At 30.1% G+C, this 17753-nt stretch overlaps 1 protein-coding gene across 5 annotated transcripts in view; it reads right to left on the bottom strand.

The window, feature by feature from the left end:
* Nucleotides 1-17753, bottom strand: part of LOC130894120 (IQ motif and SEC7 domain-containing protein 1) — a 134050-nt gene that overhangs the window by 108278 nt on the left and 8019 nt on the right. Inside the window, exon 1 of one of the 5 annotated variants that reach the window (XM_057800717.1) lies at nucleotides 5178-5542. The exons of 2 other annotated variants lie outside the window; for them this stretch is intronic. In XM_057800717.1, coding sequence (XP_057656700.1) covers nucleotides 5178-5222 — 45 coding nt within the window. In that variant the 5' untranslated portion in view covers nucleotides 5223-5542. Of the gene's footprint in view, nucleotides 1-5177; nucleotides 5543-17753 lie in introns of those variants that run through there. 2 more of the 5 variants (XM_057800725.1, XM_057800750.1) reach the window with 2 other exon arrangements.

Consider the following 17753-nt stretch of genomic DNA (forward strand, 5'->3'; position numbering starts at 1 on the left):
AGTGTCCATTTTACATTAATATTATAAGTACTACGAAGGAACTGCCTACAAGTATACTTATGACCTTACAGATAATAAGATGACACTCAAGATAATCAATCAAGAGCAATTGTTAAAATTATTTAGAATCTATCTTAAGTACATCAAATTATTTTCAAATAAGTATCCAACTCAAGTACGTCAGACATCGAATAAATATTAAGTATTTATAAATAAGACGTTTTTCAAGTTGGAAATTGAAAGGTTAGAGAGGATGAAAACAAGACTACGAGCACATTATGATACATTATTGAGATACTTCGAAGAATAAAAATGGCTAACTAGATAAATGCGGATATAAGTTGCTTCCTCGGCATCTATAATCACTATAAGAGAGGCTGCAAATAATTCACATATCATTTAAATTATATTTGAGATGTTCATATTAAGATGCACTATACAAGCTTTCTCTATAAGCAAGGAGAGTCAAAAATATCGATGAATCAAAAGTTCATTGTAAAGATCTTTTTATTGATCATTAAGAATTTTTTTCCTATTCTACTAAAATCAAGAGATTTAACAGATTTTCCAATTAAGTATCCCAAAGTAAGCAAGTTCGAGTAAATATTTTAATCTCTTTGTTTACTGCACATTAACGCAAGAAATTCCGTGGATCAGTGACTTCAAAAGCCTTCCGTCTCAGTACTTTAAATAAAAGCATTGTAATTTCAAGATTTTGGAATGATAGTATGCAATCCAATATAGAGTTCTAACATACTTTCTATAATCAGGTAAATTTTAACAATGAATAAAAAATGGTTGATTTGAAAATAAGATTTCTGTAAGTGGAACACACTGTATAGTATATGATAAAATAAATATTTGTACTTTATTTTTAAGCATTTATCTTGTTTATAAATATTTAAACATTTTTTCAAACAACAACGTCAAAGTATAAAAACTTGTTTTAATAGCTGAAATCCGTGAACATACTGATTCATTTCGTAGCATTATTAAGAATAAATGAATTAAACAATATGTAAACGATTCTTATCAAATTTTGATAAACTATGTTTCATCAAGTTTATATATACAGGATGATTTATTAATAAGTGTGAATATTTTACACAGAAAAACCTGAATATAAGTTTTGAAACAGAACATCGCTTTGTTCTCTAAAAATTATTTTGCTTGTTTCTTCAATACAATTGGATATTGTCCTACCATACTTGGTACTGGGTTTAATGATATGAAGATACATTAAAATTTGTGGAGATGTAGTATTCGCCCACTGCCAAAATGTGGTACAAAAGAGCGAAGGTAAATATTTTCTATTCCACATTCTGGCGAAATTGTGATTTAGTAGAATTTGATGATTATCAAATATTTTTCACTCATATAATAGTGTGATGGTAAATGGATAAAACATTGTGACAGTCTAAGTCCATACTAACAATGGATGAAATACTAAAAAAATGTTAATAAACATACGAGATACCTACAAAAAAACAAAGGATACCTCACTATCATCCCAATAAACATAGAAGGCTCACTAAATGCAGACGACATCGTAATTATGGCAAAATATCACAGAAAGATAAAAGCACTAACAAAAATGTGGAGGTAGAAAAGCTGCAAATAGAAATTAACAAAAAAAATGCAAAACAAAGTCAGACTAATGGCAAAAAAACAAATAGAACTTGTTACAACTTTTGAATTTCTTGGAGCAGTAATAACAGATAACGCAAAATAGAAACGGAGGTTACAAACTTAAACTGGTTTGGACATTTAACAAGTATGGAAGAATATAGATTAACTAAACGAAACGAATATGAAAAACAAGAACTATTAAAAGAAGAAGAAGTGGCAGACCAAGAAAAACATGAAACGCAAAAATAGTAGATATAGGAAAACAAATGCAAAAGACAATAAATTAAATGATTATATGAAGGACACATGAGAAGAAGATGCAAAATAGTAGAATTTATTTGTATCATAAGAATCCATTTAATAAACAAATAAACGTGGTAGTTTGTTGTTTAAGGTTTATTATCAACAAATTCCTACTTCTTAGATTTACATGTTTTGTTGATAATTCGTCTTGATGTCAGGTCTCCTCTGATTTAAAATTAGTTTTTAAAGCAGGCAAAAATATTTCGACCTAATTCAGTCTCGACAAAAATATGATTTGACATTGTCGATTAGCATTATATCAATCTATAGGTCAATTACACCATGAATATCTTGTAAATCTGTTTTAAAAATAAAGTTGTCATGCATCAGCCATACATTGAATTATTCATAGTTCCATCGAAATATCAAATAGAATTATAAATGTTACTCAAATTGTTTAGTACTTATTTATCAATGACAGCTTCCTCGTTTCTATATCTGTCAACTATTTCTAAAAATTCTCTTTTTTGTATTTGATTCCGTATCAAGAATTTTTGATTATTGAATGTATGTTTATTCATGGTTCGTTAATATAGTGTCATTTTTTATCTTTGATTGATTGATGACTTTTTAATCTTTTTTCCAGATACTGAGATGCCTGTCTTATATAAACAGCGTCACAATCATTACAACGTACTTCAAGTATAATATCACTTCTTTTGTTTTTGGATATTTTATATTTTAGTTTAGTGGTATATTTGGATATTTTCAATCAAAAGAGACCAAAAACTATCATTAAATATATGTACAACATAAAATCATATTGAATAGCATCCTTAAAAATCCAAGATATTCAGCTATGTATCCTGATGAAATACTCCCACATCACTAAAATTCGTAACATTTACAGACAATTGAGAGAATCTTAACATTAATGACTTCAACAGATTCATCAGGAGGATAAAATTTTTATACGAATTAAAAATCCTCAACCCAGCACACGATTATTAGCAATCATGAAGAATAGTATTCAATTGTATTGAAAATAAAGATTCTCGACCATATCATATGACACATGTTCACAACTTATTATGAAGTGATTTTCTAAAAAATTGAATTTTTTACAGTAGATAATGAATAACGAAAAATTAAACTATTCAGTTTCTTTTATTTTCCAAGGAGGCCACTTTTTACGAAATGGAATTCTCATTTTCAACAACATTTTTTGATAAGAGAGAAACATTCAATGTAAGACGCCAAATGTGGTTCATATAGGATCGGATACAGTGATTTAATTGTTAGATTTTAAAGTATTTTTATTGATATCACACACCAAATTCTTTTATTTTGACTTGAAACTTAGACCAAATTAATATTCAAAATCTCTGAAATTTAGGCTTAGAATTTTTTGTGTAAAATGTTCAAAATTATTAACGAATCACTCTGTAGAACAGTATAATACATTCATTCTTACTAAAGTAATACAAACAAAAAAAAATGATGTATGATATATTCAATGAAATATTGGCACATCTTTTCATTTACACATACGGAGGTAGCAAATTCTTTTATCTTACAAATAATTAAAATAATATGTATATATTCATCCTTAGTTGAGATGATGTACGAAAAATAATTATACCAAGTTAAACATTACATTGCAGAAAAATTCGGAAAGAATATGAGTTAAAAGTAAAATCGAGTGTTTGTATAGGGTATTTCTAAATTCATGTGGAATAATGAGGTCGGAATTGTCCGTATGAAATCATAACGGATCATTACTGTATTAACCCTATATTGCCAATATTCTTTTTCTAACGATAACGATGTCATATGCTTATTTCATATGAATAAGTACTGAGAACAGTTCTTCCTCCTTTTCAATTGTTCTTCCTATCAAGTTCCTCAAAATACAGAGGGAGTCCTAATTTGCATCTCACATATCTACTGTTTTCGACTTTTTTCCTCTAAAGCCCTTTTAAAAACCTCGAATGACAGGAGGTGTTAAGTGATAATCATTTTAAAGCTGCTTCGATAATCTATATATTTTGAGAAAACTACAGTAGTTCGATAAAACAGTTCAATTTTAACATATATACTGTGCAAATTGCCCTCCTTCAACTTTCATGCAATCTGTTTTGGTATATTTAAATAAAATTCCATCTCTTTTCTTTACCCAAATTCTGAAGAGATTTAGGTGTAGTAGCAAAAACTTTAACTACTCGTAAAAAAGTTGGTCTTCACCTAGATTTATACCATCTTTCAGTGGCTAGGTTAATGAAAGATCAATAAGTTCAAGTAAATATCACTAGTCATCTTCCCATTAAGACAACATGTCTCTATAATGTGGTCTTCTAAAATGACTACCCAAACATCTTCTTTGAAGATGTGCGGCAACTATGTCTGTTCACTTTACCATTCAATGTAAACGTACTTATACATAGGTAGTCATTAAACAGTAAAGTGAAATTTCAGCACAACTATAAACATTGATCGGAATCATCTTCATCCGATTCTTGAACCATTATCATTGCGTAAAAAGAAAATTTTCGATAAAAAACTATATTTAAACGATTATCTGCTATCCATTAGAAAATTATCAAGAACAAGTAGCATATTTAATACAAAACAAGTTTTTCGCAGTTTTAATCAAATATGTGACAATCTTGACGACTTACTTGCTGTTTCTATATGGTAAACAGCAACGCTAACTCATCTTTTTTATAGTACAATCTTACCAATTCAATTCTTTCTAGTGTACAATAAAACTATTTAAAAAATTGGTATTATGAAGACCGAGTTATTTATAAACAAATATTAAAAGATAAAACATGTTTAGCTCCATCCATCATGAGATTGACAATTTCAGTGAGAAACTGTCGTGTTATCCAATTTAAAATAATTCAAAATAAAAAAATAACCGTGTACGACAATAAAAACAGTTTCAAAATAATATTTCTTGACAATACTTTGGCATTTAAGATTTTGAATGGATGGTTTTGTTTGAATTTACGGAAAAAATTAAGTCCCCTATAGATTAAAATTGAAAAAGTGCATATTTTAGTTGCGTCACCCGATATATGTTTTTCACGATTATGATATGAATACATTCACAAATCCTAGAAATGACAATTATGTACTAAACCTAGCAGGAATATCTACTTCAAAATTGAATTCATAAAATTAAACATATCCTCATTTTCATTTCCGATCTAAATATTTTCCAATAAGAAAACATATAACTATATTAATATGTAAATAAAAGCATTTGCTACAAAAATGTATCAATTATAAACAAATCTAACCATTTTTGGAATGTAAACTTTCTTGAAAATTATGTATTTCCACATAAACTGCAATCACTTTCTAAAACACAAATTAGTAACGCACTGTCACTTGACATACACATACGTCACAAAACCGGAAGAAGTAATGTAACAACCGGAAAAACACGTAAAAATGAGTAAAGATAAACGCCCGATACGCACAACAGTAAAATCTATTATCAGCTGTTTCGGTCTCCTCAAAAGAGATTCTGTAATAAATCTGAGAAGGCAAACGACTGACGTCACTCGTTTGGTCCGTGAAAGTTACATCACACTGTTATAAACAGAAGAACAGAACCGATATGAAGGATATGCGCGAACTGCTGGAGAAGCTCGCTAAACGGTAACTGAAAGTGGTCTGCAGGACTGCAAGCGTAGGTGAGTGACTACGTAGTGCTGGACAATATACGTAAATACCAAAGTGTGATTACGGGCGCGAGAATATTATAATTCTCTAATGCTCCATGGATTGACGAAAATCCATAGAAATTTTATATTAAAAGCCGAAGACGAGACTTATATAAAAAATTGCATATTAAAAGATTATTACAAATTCAAATTAAACGCATGAAAATATTGAAATACAATGAAAATGTAAATTGGTGAATATACGGCTTTTGTTAAATATTTGTGCATACAAAACTTTGTTGCATAAATAATTCGATGGATAATGGAAACTTCATAATATACAAACAAATGTATCGATAAGATATATTCAATGTGACGACCTAAAAAGGCTAACTATCCAATTGTGAAATGTGAATTGAAACAAATATGATGTTTCAAAACTCATTTTGTTTTAAAACACCGAACCAATTTACACATTGACTTTTCAGATCAGATCGGCTTTTGGGTGTCACATCTCTGTCACCGGTGTCTTTTGCGTATTCAGTTGGAAGGACAAAAAATAATAGCAAAATGGAAGATCTAGTTTTCATCAAAGCTCGGCTGTAATTCTTTTGCCCACAAATAATATTAGGTCGGATGGGCGACTTATAGGCTTGACATAAACAAAAAAGTCACAAATGTTTGAGTTGTTTGCAACAGAAACATCCATGAAGATAAAATAAAAGTGGATTTCCACTTTTGATGATAAATACGAAATGAAGAACATAAAAGAGATTATAATTCTTTGCGGCCACATAACTACCAGAAGAGTATTTTCAAAAAAAAAAACTCTACTGTACAACCTGTAGGAAAACATTGCAAAATATTTGGGTTTCAACAACCTCGAAAAGTACACTGGTCAATATACACCTCGAACGTAGGAAAACCTTTTAGCAAAAGCTGGAGTAGTTATTACGACTACGCCGAAGCTCTATGGTAGATGGAAAAGTACCACAGTTTCTAATAGATATTCAGAGGTCAATATATCCTCAGAAAATGATGTTTCAAGGATTTTGATAGAGATATTGTCTGAATTTCGCATTTCCTTACTAAAACTAGACCAAGAATTACGAATCACCCTTTAACGTAGAAAAATTCTATTTATCAGCGGAACCTTGCAGGATTGCCAATTCTATGTATTGCATGGAAAGAAATCGCTCCAATTAATCAGCAAGCTGTGAGGATTAAACGATACAATTACCAAAAAAACAATAACCTTTGCATGGAATGGAAATGGAGTAGCATAAACTATTCGTTAAATTTTTCTTGAATTAGCTTTTATAAAATTGTATAAAGCTGTGTTCGCAGGTCTTATTCCGAATCAGTTTAGGGACTGATCGCATGCGCACTTTCAAAAATTGTCGTTAGCTGGTCGAATACTTCTCATCCCATGCGATCAGTACCTAAACTGATTAGGAATCAGACTCGCGAACCAAGCTATCATTTCTTTGTTTTTATATCTGTAAGGAATTAGTTTCTATTTCCTAATAAAAAGTTGAATTACCAGTACAATATAACCCTAATATGACGAGGATGCAGTAGTGGAGGACATATATTAGCCATTCCTTTTAATTAGCCTTAGCCATTCAAACTAATCTAATCTTATCGTTTTTCACGTTCCTTGTTAAGATTTTTAAATAATTATTAATATAGAAAACGAAATAGAAAATTTCAAAATTTAGAAATTCATATAAAATTTACATTATCAAGATGCTCAGGAATATGAGTAGTATGAAAATAAAAAATAAGAAACGACCAAATGCGACATTTGAAAATATATAATTATGAAGTTTTTTAAGTGAATAAGTTGATTACTTAATAATTTGAATAGTTTAGCATAGCAGGAAGTTTTCTAATGTACAAAGCAACCGGAATTGGCAAAAAATTCCATTATAAAATTTTTTGTTTAAAAACTGTATTCACATGACGTGATAGAATAATTAGATTAAAGAACCTTGAAATTTATTCTATTCCCAATACTAGATTTTTAGAAAACAACAAAATATACACAGTTTCTTCAGAAGTATCTTCTAGAAGAAAAAGATAAACGTAAAAAGGGGTTGAATGTCCAGCAAAATTGAAAAAAAATTAACGACATCATCCAGTGAAGTTTTCATAGAAAATATTTTTTTAAATATCTAAAAAATATGGGATACATAAAAAACTCAGCTTTTTTCATTCAATATTATTTATTTCAGTAGAATAACATTTAACAAATATATCGGTGCTGAAAGATGTTTTGGAAACAACAATAAATTTCTTAACTACCTTAATACGAAAAAATTTAAGAAGGAAAGGTCAAAAAGTCATTCATCTCAAAGCTTATAGCTTATACTTATACATATTATGCCTGAACATTTCATTAGGATTTTACTGTTTATTTGTACTATATTACACCTTCATGTTTACCTTCTATTAATTGAAAACTAACGCCATCCGTACAATATTAGAATGTATGTATATGGTCCGAGAATATTATGGTTTTTCATGAATATGGTAACATTCAATATTTTGACAAATTATTATTTCCTCTTTATTACATAAATGTAATAGACCTAGACTACAAACTGAACAGTTTATGTCAATTTTTTATAATTGTTTTTAAATCAAAGCAAACATTTTTTTGTAGAGAAACAGAATTTCGTTACAATATTTACATACGTAAGTAAACCTTTTTCGGTATTTTTTAACAGTATAAATACGACCCTAATCTATTTTTTTTGACAATATTGGCACCTTCCAATTTTGAATTTACTTCCGTTATTCTTTTTTTTTGGATTGTTGTATTTTTTCTGGAGAATTCTTTGAATACACTTCCAAAAAATTATACACGTATGCAGCACAGTTTTTGACAAGTCTTTACTGTCATTACTAATTGTTTCTTTCAGTTTTTTGCAAGAGCATGTTCTAATTACCAGTAAAAAGAGTCCTGTTGTTGAATTGGAATAGAGAAGTAATCGAGACCGGCTCTCTTAATGTGAAATTTGTTGTCGTGGACATCTATTATTATGCAGCTATCTTGATTAAAAAGTGTGTACATGATGTATAAAAACGCCGCTACGTGGACATAGTTTTTTTATAGAATAACAACAAGAAAAAAGTTGAGTTATTGATATTTGTTCAATTTGACACTCCAAAACACTACTATAATCAAAAATAATAACGTGGGTATAATTTTCTCAAATCAAAGGTGTCAGTTAACGTTTTAAGCTGGGAGGTAGTATAAATAAGGGAGCGTCCATAAACCAAGTGATCATATTAAAGTCCTTCCCGATGCTACGTGGTTTTGTTTCACAATATTTTACGTTTTCTATTAGATATTTATCAAGAAAATATTTTACTGTAAATCAATAAAATTTATTTTTGTTTTATATATTATAATGTATTTATATATTTCTCATATTTATAATCAGTCTGGCTCAAATTGTGGCTTCAGTCATTCTTATGAATTATTAATTATTGGGATATCTTGTTTGTATAAAGCCAATGGATCATTCTCGTTATGAGGACATGTTTCGAGTACGAAGACATCTTCTTCATCAAGCAACTCAATAGTCGACTTAAGTGTATGTAGCTCACAGATAACTTCCTTCTTTCTTTTTGTTATTATTCTCTTAGCACGTTGTTTATGATTAGATTTGTTACGACATCCATGAAATATACTATGCATTTTTTGCTGTTTTTTAAAGCAAAATTTGGTCCGCAAACATCATAAGTCCTACCTGATAGAAAGAAACTCAAGAAAAAAGTAAGAAACATACATTTTACCTTCTATTTGATCAAGCACTGAAAGGCAGTAAAAGTCGTACGGAATAGGTTTATCCTCTTCTTGTTCTGGTTTTAATTTGATTGATTGTCTGTGACAAAGATCTGGAAAACTAACTTTTTCGTGGAGGTTCTCTACAGATGGAATTTCAAACAAGCAATCACTTTTCCTACGTAAAGGGAATAGTGGTGAAAAGAATCCTTTGTAAAAATAACATCTTTTGAATTGTTCCTAGTATTTTAATTGAATGTATTAACAGTTAATTATTTTTTGAACAATATATTCATAATTCTTCCTAAAAAGTTTCTTTTTCATCTGAAAAAAAGTACGTAGCTTTGCTAATCCCCCTCTTGGCCGGGCTACGTTCCTTAAATAGATAAATATATACCTTAATTCGTATATGGTGTAGATCTAGGGCTCCATGATATCTAAATAGATTTTAATTAAGTAAGATAAAGAAATAATTTTTTGTAATTTTTCTTAACAAGGGCTGTTTATAGAGATTGAATTGAGATGAACATAGCCATAATGCAAATATGAAACACATATAATTACTAATTTCAATAAAATCGGTTAGTTCACATATAATTTCACATAAGTCACATCCAGTTTTGTTCCCATTTACTGAATTATAAAGTTCAACTAGAAATCGAATGGAAATTTCATTTATTCAAAATTTTATTAATCTAAATTCACTTTAGAATTTTTTTTTCGTTTCATCGGTTACAGTTAGAACTAATCTGTCCTCTTGCCGCTTACGGACAAAAAAGTTGATGATTCAATGGAAAAAAAATAGTTCTGCTCTAATACAAAAACTAAACTTTTTATTGGAATGAAAATACAACGTGCTAAAAGGGTATTATGGATTTCTTCGTTGTAGGTCACGTGTAAAATTATCTCCAGTGTTAATGTTAGATTATGGCTGTCATTCAGAGCCGGTTCACATTTCTCGCATAAAAGTTAATAACAATTATATATGCATATCACACAAAAAATAGCATTATACTTCACTCATTTAGCGTATTTGAAATTTTACCTGAGTGAAATCGGTAAAAACGAGGTAAATTTTCAAAAACTATAATCGAATATTGCCCATAATACCTATTTCTGAAAAACAATATGATTAATACTTGGTTAGATAGGTAAGTGAATAATTTATTGAGCTTGTCTATTCCGAGGAGAAATTTTACAAAATAAAATATTTTTAGTACAAAATCCTGAGAATAATATAAATAAATGAATTTATTCTATTCCAGTCTTCCTCTTAACGCATAAGGATTTGAAAATTATTCTGTCCTACCTATTCACACAACTTACAATTTTGATAAAATGTAGAATGTTAAAACATTTGTTGGCATTTACAGCTAAGAGTGTTGAATATCAACTAGAAGTCTTATCGCTACCAATTTTAAATTTCTGAAAATAAAACTTTTGAATATTTACAATTTATACAATTTATATTTATCTCTATATCTTCAGTGTATATTTGAAAAAAATTTCATAAGTTTTTTTTACCTCATTTAATAAAAAAAACTAGAATGTAATTTATAGAACAGTATGAATAGCTTAGTTTTCCAAAAGGTTCTGGCAAAATCCGCAAACTTTTATTTTCAAAAATTTTCACGGTAAAGTAGTACGATTGAAATTCCACAAAAGTGGAGGTCATTACTCGAACTATTATAAAAAATATAATTTCACAACAATCTAGTAAATTCTATTTTTCACTGGTTGCGGAAGGACATCCTTTGCCCTCTTCACCACGTTAAATTACACCCATTAAGAAGGTGAAAGAAAGACCACTAAAATGTTCTTTATCAAGAAAATACTATCCTTTTCAGAAAAACTTTGTCCTTCGTTAATTAAAAAAGGGTTTCTTAGAACATGACTTATAGATTATTAGGAATTTCTAGAACCGTTGGTGATATTCATAATGAACCACTGTTTACTTGGTTATCGAAACACGTGTCAGATAGTGTAATTAAATAAATAAATAAATATCTTTACTTAGCACTTGGCTACTTATAACTAAATTAGAAACATTACAAAATCAACTTTGATTGCGCAAATACGTAAACAGCTGTTTACTAAATTTATATACACCTGGTACATTTTCAATATCATCACTCAATTCATTAAAGAGCGAAGCCCTTCATAAAACAGTGTTTTTTGCAATGCTGAGGTTCGTACAATGTCAAGATTATAGTTTTATTTGGATCTAACATTATAATTATGAAACTGCAGTCGTTTCTTTAAGTATGCATTTAAATACTCTGGCATTAGGTTAGGTTCAATTTTATATATTAAAAGGAGATTCGCTCTTTTAATGTTCTAGTTAGCCAATTTAGAGCATGTAATCAATTGGTGTATATTTACTACAATTTAACAAAATACGCATGATTTTGTTCTGGTGTATTTGTAATTTACGCACCTCTTCCTTGTTGCAAGAAATTAATACTGAGCTACAATATGTAAAGTGAGGCAAAATTATGGTTTCATATATCATCATTCTTGTCCATTCAGAAACACAATAAGATATTCTACTGAAAAATCCTATTTTTTTCCTAATTTCTTACATAAATAATCAACATGAATTGAAAAATTTAATTGTGGATCTAAAATGACACCCAAATGTTTAATTTCGTTTACAAATTCTCTAGGCACACTGTTTATGGATAAAGACAAATTTAGATTATAAAATTTTTTACAATTTATAGCTGAGCCCAATACCATACATTTTGTTTTTGAGGAGTTTAATTTTAATCTATTCTGACACTACCATTTATACAATATCTTAAGTTCATCATTTAAAATCTTTACAATTTCTAAGTAGTTTTGCCCAGGCACTAATATAAGGGTATCATTAGCAAATAAATTAACGAAACAATTTTTTAAAGCCAAATGAAGATCATTAATATATATTATAAACAAAAGTGGTCCCAGGACATTTCTCTGGGGTACACCTAGCACATTTTCCTTCTTTTGAGATACCCTGCCTGATATTTTTGTTTTATGAAATCTGTTTTCCAAATAGTTATTAATCCAACTTAAAGTACATTTATTCACACCATGGTGTTCCAGTTTTCTTATAAGAATTCGACGGTCAATTGTCTCAAAAGCACGCTGAAGGTCAACAAAAACAGCAATCACTAAATCACCAATGTTTATTTTTTCTCGCCAATTTGCACACACGTACTGAATCGCTGAATCACAGGAATGCTGACTTCTAAAGCCCAACTGTCCCATAAACAATAAGTTACTTTTTTCGAAGTACTCCCTAAGTTGATTACAGATGATGGTTTCAATGATCTTATCTACAGCTATGAAGGTTTTTTTGGTTTATTTAATTTTGGGATAGGTGTTATCACACTAGTTTTTAGGTCACGTGGTATTTTTCCGGTGGTGATTGAGGCATTAATCAAGTAGGTATAGAAGGGGATATCCAATTACACAGAATATTTGCTTTACTAGTTTAATATTCAAGCTGTCATCGCCTGAACCTTTATTTTTTAAGCCATATATAACTTTTCTTAACTGAGACAAATTTATGGTCTCAAAATGGGAAAAGTTTGTTTCGGTATTAAAACCTTGGCTTTATACTCTCTGAAACTTCATGCCACGAGTCTGAAAAGAATTCATTGAAGTTTTCCTCTACAGAGCTGTTGTACTGTTCAAAATCTATTTCCATGAAATCAACAGATTGTTTCTATGTTCCATTTTTAATTCCTTCAGTGTTCTCCACAACCTTTTGCTGTCCCCTTTACAGTTGTCAATATTTTGTTCATAATGTGGTGTTTTGTTTTTTCTAATCGCTGAGAGAACTTCATTTCTATATTTTTTTTTAGCATTCCCAGTCTGTGTTTAGTTTTGTGAAATAAATTTTTTGGTAGGCTCTATATCTTTTTTGTTGTATCTGTTTAATATCATATGTCATCGAAGGACACTTTCTAGAGTTAACTTTATTTACTGGTGCAATATTATCTAAAGCCTATTCAATATTTTTCATAAAGTCTGCATAGATGACATCTACATCTACAGCGGTGTAGTTCCACATTTTTCCTATTAGTTCATTGATAACATTGAATATATTATCGTCATTCAGATTTCTAATGTAATATGGCTGTTTCTCCTCTGACCTTCTATTTACCTGAATATTTACTCCAATAATTTCATGATCACTTATGCTAGGTAAATTTCTCTGAACCTCTTGCATATTAAAGTCATTGGTTATTATATATACTTGTTTAAATCTTGAACTTTGAATAATGTTTCTTACTCTTCTTGTGTCACTGTTGTTTTTTTGCCAGTCGATGTTTATGTCTTCCAGAAATACTGCTATTTACTTATGTAATAATTCATCACCCAGTTTATCTTCTAAATATTGCATGAAAACAGCCGAACTTGCGTTTGGGGACACGTAGAATGCACCAATTAAAACACTTTTTTGTAGCAGTTTCAATTCCACGACAAGTGACCAAAAACTATAGTCAACAGAGTCATTAAGCACAACAGATAATCCAAAATAGTTCATTGCATAAATAACCACTCCACCAGTATGCCTACTGTTAGATCTACTGCATGTTGCAGTATATCCATAGATATTAAATTCATTTTCCTCAATATCTGGAGTCAAATGTGTTTCACTTACACAACACACTATACGCTTTCTATCATCCAGCAATTGGCGCAGTTCGTCGAGGTGCGACATGAGACCCTGTATGTTTATGTGCAAGATTAAGCCTTCTTTTTTTTGAGTACCATCTGTTTTTAAGTTTAGCTGTTAGATATACTGTGTTTTTGTTTTAATTCTGTATATTGCCTTTTTATGTGATAAACACTGTTTATCAAAAACTGCGTGATCATATTTAATATCCTTGATTATCAGAACATTACAAGCAAATCTACAGTTTGTACATTCCTTTATTTCTGACTGGCATTCATCACTTTTATGATTTTTGTTACACAGTGGACAGACAACGGTTTCTTGACGGCAAACATCAGCTTTATGTCCATATTTCCATCATTTATAGCATCTAAGAACTCCCAGATGCTCATAAATTAAACAAGAATCCCAATTCAAATACACTCTTCTGCACTGTAACAGGATTTTAAAAACTTCCGGCGACACTTCCAATAAAACATTAAGCTTACTGGAGCTTTTCGATTTAAATTTTTTTAAGAGCTTTACTTCCACGTTTAGAGCATTTTTAAGGCTATTTTGGCTTTTTATTTTCTGAATAAATACATCTTCTTCCTTAATATATTAAACTCGGACACCAACCATTGTAATTTTCGGATTTATTATTTTAGGAATTTGAACATCATAATTTGCCAAAAGTTCCGCTACTGCTTTATTTTGAAGTATTTGCAAAGATTTGTTATCATCGCATTCCACAACAATACACCTATTGCCGGCAGTTTTCACCGTGTTTACTTCAATTGATAAGTCTGAAGGCTTTATTTTTTTTCCAAAACATTTTTTGGTCGAATTATTAATGGCGGTTTCCTTTTTACCAACGTTCGATCATTGTTCATTTCTGTTAACTGAAGTCGGATTTCCTATGTTTTTTATAATTTCTTTTGTGTTTTCCCTGCATTCTTCGATTTGTTGTTCCAATCTCGAAAAATTTTTAGTAACATCCAGGTTAATTTTAATTCTGTCAACGCACTCATCACAAAACCAAAAGATGTACACAATGTACAATGCACAATGTACATGATAATTTTTACTACACAAATTACACGCAATCTGTTTTTTATTCACGATAAAATTATCGCCGCAGGACGCATAGACGTACGTACCGCTCGACGGTATGTCTTATATTCTACTATACTACTATTGTGAATGTTGCTGTAGTGCTAGCCCAAACAGTGTTATACATTGGGCTAAATCCTAAGCTAAAATTTTTATTATAATAAACTGAAACGAGTTTGCAAATTTTCCTATCCTTTCGGTACTCTTATCAGACTAAGCTTTCTGAAAGTGTGGGAGTATGTATGTACGTTTCCTGTATTTAAACATTAGGGGGACCCATTTCTCGTAAAAAATGTCCTCAATTCTATATTATATCGTTGCATCGGTAGCTTGTGTTTAGTATTTATTTTACGCCTTCGATAACTTGTGCACGTATGATTTGATGCAATTTTCTTTACCACCGCCAAACACCAACTATTCCGCAACCTTTAGGTGTAAGCCTAAGCGTTTTTTTTTGTTGCACATATTAATTTTGAATAACTAGGTTGATAATATTTTTTACTGTGCCATGACTAATAACAATTGTTTGTGCAACCCTTTCTTGTATGTTTGCCAAGGGAATTGATGTTTTACCACGTTGCGCCAACATAGCTCAATGAAGAAAAAATACACTGTTACGAAAGTCTGTCAAGAAAAATGGATTATAAATCTCTTAAAGTTTCTCAACGGGTTTAAGGAGTCCAATTGGTAATAATAATTTCTTGATGTTTGGCTTAGATTTGTGTATGTATACCAAAAATATTAATACGAAGAAATTAAAACTCATCAAAGTCAACATAAGACAATTTAGAACTGTTTAATTCTCATATCAATTTCTTATTTATGGCTTCTTGATTTCTCGCCTAGTTGCAAAACAAAATACCGGAAAACTTTTTCGATGAACATGTATAGGTGTTTAAATGTGGCAAAAAATTATTTTATCGTATAAGAGTTAATATAAATAATAATGACGAACAAAAATAAACACCAGAATAGAAAACGTGTAACAATAATTGAACAGTAACTTCATTTAACAAAATGTATGTGTACAAAGTTGTTACTTTTTTAGAATACTCATGAATCTGAAAGTTTTGTAATAAATAAAAAAATTTGAGGCAAAAATTCTAAAAGGGTCTTGAGTAACGATAAAAAATAATAGATTAATAAACGCGGAGATGAGAGAAATGATTAGATATTGAATATATTACCAAGAATAATAAAAAACGATAAGGTATAAGCACATGATAATGATGGAAGAAACCAGTAAAACACATAAGAGAATAGACTAAAATATAAAGACATATTATAACGAAGCGTGTCATTTGATTAAATTACTCATTATTTGTTCGTTTCCGTTTACATATGCATATTAAAACAAATTTAATTGTCCGTATCAACCAAAACCCTTTTTAATTGGTAGATTTCATAAAAAAGCGAAGAAAAGTTTGTCTAGGGAGAAATTTTGATAAGCATCTACAAACGCTTCTGGCTCTAACGTTAAGCGAGGGGCGAACAGCATCAACATAGAAGGGGCGAACAGCATCAGCATAGAAGGGGCGAACAGCATCAGCATAGAGCCTTTTATTTTGAATAATTATCTCGGGCTACCAAACGCGCTAGCTCGTTATATCTCTGGTGTGCAGTATAACTTTGCATGCTAAGTTTAACATAACACTTATATACGAGGAATCTAGCAAAAATAATATATTAATGAATTTTAGTTTAAAAACAACAAAAAACACAATCAATATTAATCGTTATAATTCCTTACTAGTTTTATTCCTAGTTAAAGTAAGTTAAAAACGAGAAATTTCGTACAAAGCATCCCCTATTAGACATTCATTTTCTAGTCAATCTTTTTATTCTAACCTTAAACATAAATTGCTACTTTTTAGCTTGATTAACTATAAATTCATTTTTTTAAACTCTATTTTTTATAATTTGATTAATTACTAACTATAAGCGTGTCTTTAAGAATAATTTATTTGTTAAATCATATATGGCTAGAGCATCAAGTTGTCATATGAATTATTTGTGAGACCTGATCATTTCATCTAATGTTTCACCTTAATATGGTTTTTTATTTATTTTTATAGGTTTACTAAGAGAACATACTCTCCTAGTAAACTTAGCAAAGATATTGATACGAATTTATGAAATTATTGTATTGTCATCTGTATCTTAACAAGTGTGTCAAATTTTGAATTCATCTGATCGTTAAATATGAGTAAAAATTCGAGTCCGAAAATCCCATTACATACCTTCCAGGTGATCACGACAACGATAATAGTATGAATTTATGAAATTAATCGAAGTTTTGAGTTGAGGGAAAATCGAATTCAAAGATTCCGTTACATAGCATATATACATACGAGGTGTGTCTAAAAAGTTCGGTGTATGGTCCAATATCTCAACGGCAAACTTGCCCATGACGATCCAGAGACATGTCAAGAAGCGTTATCTGGCAAGAAGTCTCGTGGCTGTTGTGGAAAAATCCGTTACGGACAGTCGAACGCAGTCAGTGTGATTGATAGTGCAATGGATCAACGACAACATAAAGTTCTCTTACAAATAACGAAAAACGGCGACATATAAAATATTGGTGAAAGTGTACGGGATGGAAGCCATCACCAGAAAATGCGTTTACGACTGGTTCAAATGTTTTAGCGAC

This window comes from Diorhabda carinulata, chromosome 1 (assembly GCF_026250575.1).
Source record: "Diorhabda carinulata isolate Delta chromosome 1, icDioCari1.1, whole genome shotgun sequence".
Classification (NCBI taxonomy): domain Eukaryota; kingdom Metazoa; phylum Arthropoda; class Insecta; order Coleoptera; family Chrysomelidae; genus Diorhabda; species Diorhabda carinulata.